Source organism: Polypterus senegalus, chromosome 9, assembly GCF_016835505.1.
Source record: "Polypterus senegalus isolate Bchr_013 chromosome 9, ASM1683550v1, whole genome shotgun sequence".
NCBI classification, from domain to species: domain Eukaryota; kingdom Metazoa; phylum Chordata; class Cladistia; order Polypteriformes; family Polypteridae; genus Polypterus; species Polypterus senegalus.
Genome location: NC_053162.1, coordinates 158,030,810 through 158,041,427, shown reverse-complemented (window position 1 = coordinate 158,041,427; position 10,618 = coordinate 158,030,810). Strand labels below are relative to the sequence as shown.

Sequence of the window (10,618 nt, the reverse complement as noted above, 5' to 3'; positions counted from 1 at the left end):
TGACCATCTTACTGCCACCTACAAGTCTGTTACCAACAACAGCAGCTCTTAATTTTTTACATATATAGTCATTTTCTTTTCTTGAACTTCTTTAAGTGTATCTAAATAATACAGAGGTACTCCATTTGAGCCCTTGAATATAAATGTGACAGGCGGGAGGTTGGCATTTGTGCTTTTTTCTTTATGGATTTTTTGATACTGTTTGCCATTGTCCAATACTGCTCACCCTTGACTTGCAGTATATTGTATTAGAAACTTTTGTGTCTCCATTTTGCATAAAAAGAAGAGATTGATAATTCATAATGCCATCGCTACAGACTACTTGGGGTAAGAAACATAATATACTATTTTTGGATGCAGAAATCCTTCAACAAAAGAAAAATTATCACAAGCCATTAAAGTGCACATCTGAATCCTAGACTTGGGCATAAAGATCTTCTACATAAATCAGTGTCATGGTTTTGTAATAATAAAATTGAGTCTTTTTAACTGCATGTTTTGTTGTGTTTATTCAAACATTGCTCAACTCAAGTGCTACAGTTTACACCCGTTTTATATTCATTAGCCTTCTACAACTCAGATTGTGTTTTTGTGTCCTCTTAAAAGAAAGAAAAAGAATCGTCAAAGTGAAATAGCGCCAGAGCCTCTTCAGCTGTATCAGCCCATTCTAAGCACACAGTGTGAAATACACGTTTCTAGGAGGTCTTCTGTGAGGTTTTCTTTGTGAACAAATTTGCCATCGACAAAGCACGCTTCTTTGGTCCTGTTAAGAAAAAGAAAAAAAAGTGTTAGAATATGAAATGTTAAGAGTTTCAAAAAAACAGCTCAGCTTTTACACGTTAGGCTTAATGGGCAGCCTCACTTTTTAAAATAGCTATATCAGAATAGAGCTACCTACAGCAGTCCTTTGTGTCCTTACGTTCCGATTGGGTTCCTTAAGAGGGCCAAGTCTGCAGTTTAGGCTATCTGACCACATCAAACAGCGATAAGGTCACTGCTGTCCCATCTCCCACCATTTAATGCACTTTCTCTATTTCCTTCCCACTCTGGTGGTCTTAAAAACACTTTTCTAGCCCTTTGTGGTCTCATTTTGACCCAAAAAATGTTTCAGTCATCTTTAGCGCCCGGATGGAGTGGTGGCTCCGAGGCTATAGATCTACGCCGGTAATTGGAAGGTTGCCAGTTGCTGTAAATGCCAGAAGTGATTCCACTCTGTTGGGCCCTTGAGTACAGGCCCTTAACCTGTAATTGCTGCATTCTGGGTATGACGTTAACCAACCTGTAGAAAGAACTTGGAGGGGGGTTGGTGGTAGGATTGGCACTCCAGCCACTGTAAAAAAAAAACCTTGCACTGTTCCATTCAAACTAGTGTGGTGCTGAATGAAGTATCACCCATTGCATTGCTGTACTCGGGTCCTAATCTGGGATCCTGAGGTGGTTCGTCATTTATTGAGTGTGACAACACGCTGTATCAGTGCCTGCTCCCAGCCTCTCTCTTTAGCCTTCTTCCTTGAGCACAAGTATGATAATCGGCTGCTCCTACTAGCACATTTTCTCTTTCTACTAAGAACTTGTTCCACTCTTTTCTACCATTCAGTTTGCAAGCTTGTAATGCAGAGATTTCTGACAACCTTTAAAAGGTCTGACTTGGTGGTAGATCGGACTTTAGTGCTGTTACTAAAACTGTTCCAAAGCAAATGACAGATAACTCCAGCCTCCCTGGTGTGCCATGCGTTTATGTCGCATCACTTCCCTATCGATAGCCATGAAGTCCAGGTCCTGGGGGAGAGGAATGGGAGGTTGGACAGTTTTATGCCCTGTAAATTCCCGATTGTGTTAAAGCATGTAGCTTTATTTTGTGACATCTAAGAAAGTTTTTTCACAACCGCAATAGCGAGCGTTTGGTTCAGGGAAGAGGGGCAGTGGATTGAAAGGAAAGCTGAGATTTACTTCTGGTACCAAAATTCCAGTACTGTGCAGTTTTAACATTTCCGTTTTTTTTTTGGTACTTTTCCAGCCCCGGGGTTTGTTTCCTGCCTTGTGCCCTGTGTTAGCTGGGATTGGCTCCAGCAGACCCCTGTGACCCTGTAGTTAGGATATACCGGGTTGGATAATTGATAGATGGGTACTTTTCCAGCACTGGTATACCACGCAAGACTAATTTGAATACTTTAGTACTGTACAGGAAAATGTTCATAATATTTATTATACTGACAAAACTGCAAAAGACTGGCAAATAAGCTGCCCCTTCCTTTCTTGCTCATTGAACTCATGCACAATACAAATGTACTGTACATCAAAACACAAAACAGTACATTATGCTGACATTTTATCCAGATTTTAACTATTTAATCTTTCTTCATAATAGAAAATTCAGAAATCTTTAAATCACTCAAGGCTCTGAAAACATTCATTAAGACTTATTTTAATTGATGTAACACAATAGGTCCAGGCACATACATGTCCAATCTAGAAAATACCCTGTTTTACATACCCTTTAAACAATTCTCTCCAGATTTGCTGCTGGTTGCAGACCTGCGACTATACGCTGCTTTCATTTTCTGGATATTTTTTTTGCTTACAGTATCGTGATCCACAATGGGTTTTGGGTAATCCTTCCCAATAATGCAGCCTGCTCGCTCTTGAATGCTCTTGGGTGCCTTCCATGGCTCGTAAATATAATCCGCGGGGAATTTCCTCAGAATTGGGATGTACTTCCTTTTCAAAAAGTCAAGAATAAATATGCAAGGTTAAAAAATACAATTTATACAAAAAGAGGACAGTAATTCTTACACAAAGAGATGTAAATCTATAAATCCAACTGCATAACAGTCTAATTTAGTGTAACATTTTTAAACCTTAGCTTGATTTTTTTTTAAAACAATATATGTTATGATTTAGGGTAACTGATTTATATAATAATAACACATTCTGACACCTCATTAATCCAATCCAGGGTCACAGAGGACAGAACTTATCTTGGGGGGCAACAAGTGCACTGTGTAGACAGCGTGTTTCTGTAGACTTCAGCGGCCAATCTAACGCTACAACCACAACTTTTATCATCTGTAAAAGGTGAATAAGCCCGTTCCTGAAGTGCCCGTACACATACCCAATCTGTGCTACTACTTTCACAAAGTGGTATGTTTTGAAACATTAGTGGTTTGCTACTTTCTCCATTGTTTCACCAGGGCATTAGATTCATGTCTCATTTTTAAACCTCTTATCTCAGATCAAAATGTATTTTAAAAAGGTACAGAGATGAGCAAGCAGAGTTCTGTTTTAGTGCTCCTGAATCATAAAGTTGTTGCAGAAACCTTAACAACAATAAAGATGTATTTGTAGGAATTATTGGGGCAGCTTAGCTACTTATTAGCCAAACAACTCAGCTTGATGGACTGCATTTGTCAAATTTCTTGTGTTCTTATGTATTTTGCAAGGTGCTGTTAATCTGCCGCCAAAATATTCTTCAAACACATTGTAATTTTTCTTCCCTGAACAGTGCAATTTATTGGAAATTATAACAAAAAAAGTGTTTCAAAGTTATTCTTCACATTTGTTTTTGGAATCAACAGCTATAACATGTTTCCTCTTGGCCAGATTTTTGATTAGCAAATTGTATGTACACCACTGTTAGTTTAGTTTGTTTTTCCAGGATATTCCATGTTATTGATTTTGGGGACATGTAAACAATTGTAAGTTGCCCTTACAATAATCCGGGTCACGGGGGGTGTCTGCTGAAGCCAATCCCAGCCAACACAGGGCACAAGGCAGGAAACAAACCCCGGGCAGGACACCAGCCCACTGCAGGGTGTGCGCACACACACACCAAGCACACACTGGGGACAATTTAGAATCGCCAATCCACCTAACCTGCATGTGGGAGGAAACCCACACAGACACGGGGAGAACATGCAAACTCCACGCAGGGAGGACCTGGGAAGCGAACCCAGGTCTCGTAACTGTGAGGCAGCAGCGCTTCCTTACAATAATACCTAAACAAAGCATATTGCCATGCAATGTTGCAGAAATTGCCAAGTGAAATAGGGTTAAAAAAAAATATATAGACATCAAAGACAATGTACAGTACATGAAACAGAACACAGAACTGTTCCGCTCTGACGTCACCTTTAACGAACTGCGTGTGCTATCAAGCTACAACCTGGGCCAGGCACCTATTGTGTATCTTCTATAGTGGATGCAACATCCTTTTATTTACAGACACTGGTGTGCACAGATAATTTATTTCTAAAATTTACTGAAATGCCAAAGAAGTTTGGTAAATCTTTTGAATCCTTTCCACATAATTCTGAGCTTAGTTCAGTTTTGAATTTTAGAACAAGAAGATGGAGATGTGAATGAAGAGTGAAACTTTATAACTAAACAAATATTCTTCCATTGCAGAAGCTCCAATGCTTAAAACCAGTATTTCACAATTAGTTATCTTTCACTTTCATTTCAGTTTTCTCTGATCTGCATTACCTATTACATATTGCTCTTTTCTCCAGCCTACGCCCATATTCATTTATATCTGCACCATCATACAACATCTTTACTTTCACCCACCTGCCTCTATTTCCGTTACAGATCTTTACATTAAAAGCATGCGATGTGATTTCGTTACTGTTTTAGATGCTCTGTTTTTTACTTGTGGTGGCCCTTTTCATACTACATTTCCTCTTGCTCTCTGTTTATTCTCTATATTATTCTCAACACAGACTATTGTATACTGTTCATGCCCTTATTACTTAATTCATTACTTTTTCCTAGCAGTTAGTGTTGTATCCTTCCATTGCTATATCAGACAATTCCACAGTTTGTCTTTTTTAACTTTCATTTTTTTTTTTTACTGTTTTTCCTGACTTTTTATGTCTAGAATTTCCTTTTACACTACACTAAAATCCTATGCTGTGCTAATACAGGTAACCGCTTCTTGCTGCCCTCACTCCTTTGCTTACACTTTGCAGTCTTTGCAAATTTGGCTTTGTGCTTGGTTAGGTGTATAGCAAAAACACTTCCTGCACACCCAACCATCTTTATGTTTATCACATAACACGTCTTCGATACCGGTCTCCATATCCTATCAAGAGTTCCCCCTGTTATAATACTAATACTAATTACTGCTACTAATTCACAACATTGGTATGTGTTCCTGTACAGATTTTATTACATTTTTCAGTTTGCTTGTATTTCTTTCTTATGATCTCCCCATCTGTACATTTTGTAACCTACTTAAAATACTCCTGGCACTTAAAATAGCATTTGTATAATATTTTTGTTCACAGACTAATCAATGTGTATCTCACCATAATTGCTGCCTTTCCATCTTCGCTAATCATCAAATTTTAATACAACTTAAATACTAATATCTGATACAAATGTATCATTTTTTGCAACCATATTCTTTCATTTTCATTATCACATTCCACCCAGCTATATCAGATTTAAAACCTTTTCTTGAGATCTTTCTTGACAACTGCTCCACTGCTGCAAACAACATTGCCAGTGGAAATATATTAGCAATACAGTATTACCATTGCATTGTATCCATTAGTTCCCGATTTGCCACATTCTAATGTTTTGCCTAATCTCCTTCAGCGGTTTTCAGGACAGCAGCTGGGTGTATACCATGAAGTAGAACAAGCCATGTTATACTCATATAAACCATTTCCTTAACAGTGCCCTAAAATTATGAAAAAAATGCCAATTGTGTTTTAAAAATTCATTCAGTAATTATATGGAGGTTCAATACCTGATATAATCACCATTCTTGTCAGTTTTCTTTCCAAAGGCAACTGGAGAGTAGATTCTGTAAAACTGGTAGAAGAATGCACTGGCAGACAACCACTGCCAATTTCCAGCATTTAAAGACCAATCAGCATCTAAGAGAAATTCCTCAAATACCTGTACAAAACAATTGTTAACAAGTTGTAGTAGAGATATTTGAATACTTTCAGGATATCGAAACCACTGACCTTTTTTTCTCTCCCTATGCAGTGTTCAATTTTATCTAAAACAGTGGACTTCTTTTCAAGCCATCTTAATTGTGAATAGGTAGCCGACTCTGGCTCAGAACAAAACTATGTATAAGCCTGGTACAGTATTTGTGTATCTGACCTTCTGACCCTCTTCCCAGCTGATCCAAAGATCTCCTCGAGTCAAAAAGCAGGCCACTGCATGCCGGGCAAGATGATGTATCCATCCCTCTGTGCGTAACTGTGTCATGATAGCATCGATAAAAGGATATCCAGTACGACCCTACCGAAAGTAAAAGGCATAAATACGAGCTCACAGTTCATTTACATGGGTGCTTCCTATTTCTTACATGAATTACCTCTCTCCAGGCAGCCAGGTATTCCTCATTTGAATCCCAATCAACCTGCAGACAGACAGAATTCCCTTCCATGTGATCAAAATTTGGAATTCCTACTCCTGCAGTGTAAAAGAATTCTCTCCACAGTAGCTGTCCATGTAGAGAGACTGGGGGTGAAGAGTGTTTTTTCTGAAACCAATAAATTGAACAATACAATTTGTAAGGAGGGCCTGTTCTCAGTAAAATTGCTACAAAGCAGCAGGTCAATGCTGCACCTACATCACTGAAAAAGTATTTTATAAAAGGAAACTGGTTATCATAAGGAGATACTGCTTAAGGTTAAATTACTTATACAAAGTATATTATATAAATACTATAACATAAAAAACAAAAAAAAAACTCCAAAATCTTAAAAATGCATTGATGGACTTGATTGAAATTTGGTGATTTATAGAAAAAAGTAAATTAGTTGACACATTTTTTTTTTTATTTCTCTAGATTTGTCTTTAATAAAGTTGTAGTGAGTAGGAAGTTCTTAGGCAACACATTTTTTTTGCCTCAATTGTGATGACGTAGAAAAATGAGGCATACAGTTTATTCAAATGAATGCAGCACACAGAACGGTGTCGCAATGCATGCTGTGGCTATAATTCTGCAGAGAAATGAGGCTAGCGGAGGGCAAGGAAAGGCAGCTGCCCTACACAGGGAAAAACAGACAAGGTAGCGAGCTCATTGGAAAATGAAATGTGCAACGGATGAAGAAGATCAGGTTAACAATGGCCTCCTCAGGTACACATAGCACTCCCTATTCTGCTGGCTTCTTCTTACTCCATATGATGCCATAAACAGACATAAAACCAATCCAGCTTGAATTTACGAGTGCTGTTATACAAATACATTTTAAAAGACCAGAAACTGGGTGGGCTGCATGGTTTTGGTTGTTAACTACATAGAATATTGTGGGTAACTAAACATGTACCAGTACCAGTATGCTGGGAGCGAAGCATGCTTTGGTCAGTTTAAACATTTGAACAGCTCAGTAAAGTGGTCTGCCAGGGACAGAATATAAAGGAGGTGGACATTCTGCATAGTCCATCCATCCATTATCCAACCCGCTATATCCTAACTACAGGGTCACGGGAGTCTGCTGGAGCCAATCCCAGCCAACACAGGGCGCAAGGCAGGAAATAAACCCTAAGCAGGGCACCAATGCAACGCAGGGTGCCCACACGCACACACACACACACTAAGGATAATTTAGAATCACCAATGCACCTAACCTGCATGTCTTTGGACTGTGGGAGGAAACCCACGCAGACGCGGGGAGAACATGCAAACTCCACGCAGGGAGGACCTGGGAAGCTAACCCGGGTCTCCTTACTGCGAGGCAGCAGCGCTACCCACTACACCACCGTGCCGCCCATTCTACATAGTTCATGATATTATTTCTTTTCACATGTTCTTTACTGTACTATACTTAAAACATTCAGTTCATTACATGGGCCAAGTACATATTCAGTCTGTAAATTTTCAACGTGTTTGTGATAGTTTAAAGTGTATATCGCTTTTGATTTAAAACCCCCAGTATGAGATTACAGATGAAAATGTTTAATTCAAATATGACTGAAGTTACCTTTTCACAGCGTCTGTTACAGAATGAAGTTATATTTACAGGTATACTTAAAATTCCCAATATTTCTATAAATTACCTTTTCAATTTCCTCTAAAATTGTGGTTTACAAGTACCAGCAAGAAAAGCCAAGTGACTAGGAAAAGCAAGAATGAATTGATCTACAGTAGGAATATTTTACTCATGTACAAATTGTATGTAGCATGTTCAAGAGTAAGGATCTCCAGTGAACTAATGTTAATAAGCCCTGGGTGAAAAAAAAAAAACAAAAACGCAACAAATATTGTATACAGAAAAGTACCCATTTACTTGCACAGGATGTCTGATGCATCCAATAACCCGTTGGCACTATAACTGAGGCAGATTGTCTTAGGAGATTTCCCAGGTAACACAGCTAATTATTTATAAATGATTTTTGAAAAAGATTTACTGGTTTCCACAATGTAACATCTTTTCAAATAAGTACCAAAACATTCATGAAACCGTGAAAATATAATGTCATACACCTCCTTTTTAAGTGGCGTAGATAAAAACCTGTATTTTTCAGAATCTGAATTATACTGATGGTGAAAACAGCCTTCATCAGCTCTTACATACTGTAACTGAAATGAATGCACAAGAAAACGGTTCACTCTTGGAATGTGCTCAAAGTACAGTTCTTCCTCCATGGATTACAAAACATGACAACAATCGTAGGTTTTAAAAAACAGCACTTTGGTGTTATTTTAAATACTGGTGAAAATCGACTGAAGGTAATATTTAACATTTATTTGATTAAATAAACTTTATTAATTCCAAATGGAAATTTAGATACATACAATATCTCCATTTAAAAAAAAAAGCAAATGTTTAACAAGATTCATGAGAGCACAATTCACAGATTATATCCAAATTATAAGATTTCTAACTTTTCATCCCCTGACTGTAGCAAGATTTAAGAGTGATGAACTGCTCATGTATTTTTCAAATGCATGTCCTTTATAAATACTGTAATTCATATTAACAACCTTTCTTTCAGGAATCCATATTCCAGTCAGTTGACTTTAAGCAAACAATATTCCGGACACCACAGTGTTGCTGGTTTGACTCCAATCAGTTTATTAATGAGATGTTCATTACTGGACTTACAGTACGGTGTGTCAATCTTACAGTTTTCATTCATGTTTATTGTTTTTAGATTTATAACATCAAACCAGAAATACCCTTTTCATTTTAATTTTCTAAGAAATTCAGTAAATAGTTAAATGAGGCATACACTGAGATTTTATATTTACTAAATAAGTAATATTTCTCTTATTTGAAATATAAATCCCTTCCTTGTAGTTATTTAAAGTGGATATAACAAAGATCATTGCTTATAGACCAAATATTATCAGCTTTACATGGTAAGGAAAAGGAATTACTCATATAAAAGTCAGTAGTGAAAAATGAATTGGACTGCTATATTTGCACAAGATGGTGGCATTAATTTCTGCTCTATGAACACTAGAACAATAACGCCCGTTAAATGAGCCCATGCATTTAACTACAAACTAGGAGCGCCACCCTATCTGACATCAATGTACAACTACTACAAACAAGGCAAATGTTCTTTGTTGAATCTGTTTGCAGAGGCACGCTACTAATACAAAATGTATTCAAGTCAGTTTTACATAGTACACTGCCCATGAACAAACTCGGCCAGTGTGCGACACTTTGACATAAATGTTAATTATGCAGCACAGACCTAAAACAAAATAGCAGTAAATAAACAAATACATTTGTGTTTTTCGGGTAAGAAAATGCTCTTAATTGAAATTTTAAAGCACTTTTCATTCAGTTGTCAACCAATCAAATGTATTTTAACCAAATTGAAAAATGACAGAGATGCTTTGTCATATATAAGTTGTCAATAAAGTGGAAGATATTCTCTGTATCAGACAAATAGCAGCAAAGTTGAGGAAATCTACTTTAATATAAAATATAGTAAATTACACTTTATAAAATGATTCAGACCAACAAAAAGCATAAAACAAATATAATTCCACAACAAGTTTAAAATTAAAACCAGCACTTTACTGAAGCTTTCTCAGGTAAACTATCTGAAATAGTAAGAGGACCCATGTTAATGGTGATAAAATATGACCTGAAAACCAAATACTTTGAGAAGAGCTGCAGTATGCTGCTTTAATAAAGCAAGATTTAACGTATAGGCTTCAATAAATGGCCATTCTGTTACCGACCAGAATTTCTATTTGAAATATTTCTATACTGGGTCCAGACAAGTGCTCTTTCTTAGAATGGTTTGATGCGATTGTATTGTCGTCCGAGTTTACCATTAAGAAAGAGTAAAAAAACAAACAGCGAGGAGGCACAAAAATTAATTCAAAAAAGACCCGATACGTTTTTAAATTTGGGTGAAACAATTTAAAAATGTTGCTTAAAGATAACTGCCTCACACAGGTAAACTGAGGAAGAATTAAAATTATATGATGGGTGACACAGTTCTACAGGCATTTACATTGACACAACATTCTCATTGTCTAGACAATGAACAGAAAAAGAATGAAAAAGTCAAATAAACTGCTGTGAATCAAAGAATGTTCCGTGTCTCAATTACTGTAAAGACATACAGCAGCAGCTATAGAGGCACTGCAGATAAGAGCAGCCTAGTATGTCTTCAAAATACTAAAAGC

At 37.1% G+C, this 10,618-nt stretch overlaps 1 protein-coding gene across 2 annotated transcripts in view; it reads right to left on the bottom strand.

Moving 5' to 3' along the window:
* Positions 1–482: 482 nt before the first annotated feature.
* Positions 483–10,618, bottom strand: part of cry5 (cryptochrome circadian regulator 5) — a 19,765-nt gene continuing 9,629 nt past the window's right edge. For both annotated transcript variants that reach the window (XM_039764074.1, XM_039764075.1), the window contains exons 7-11: positions 6,335–6,502; positions 6,118–6,258; positions 5,753–5,904; positions 2,495–2,718; positions 483–763 (exon numbers count right to left, since the gene is read on the bottom strand). In XM_039764074.1, the coding sequence (XP_039620008.1) occupies positions 696–763; positions 2,495–2,718; positions 5,753–5,904; positions 6,118–6,258; positions 6,335–6,502 (753 nt within the window). In that variant the 3' untranslated portion in view covers positions 483–695. The remainder of the gene's footprint in view (positions 764–2,494; positions 2,719–5,752; positions 5,905–6,117; positions 6,259–6,334; positions 6,503–10,618) is intronic.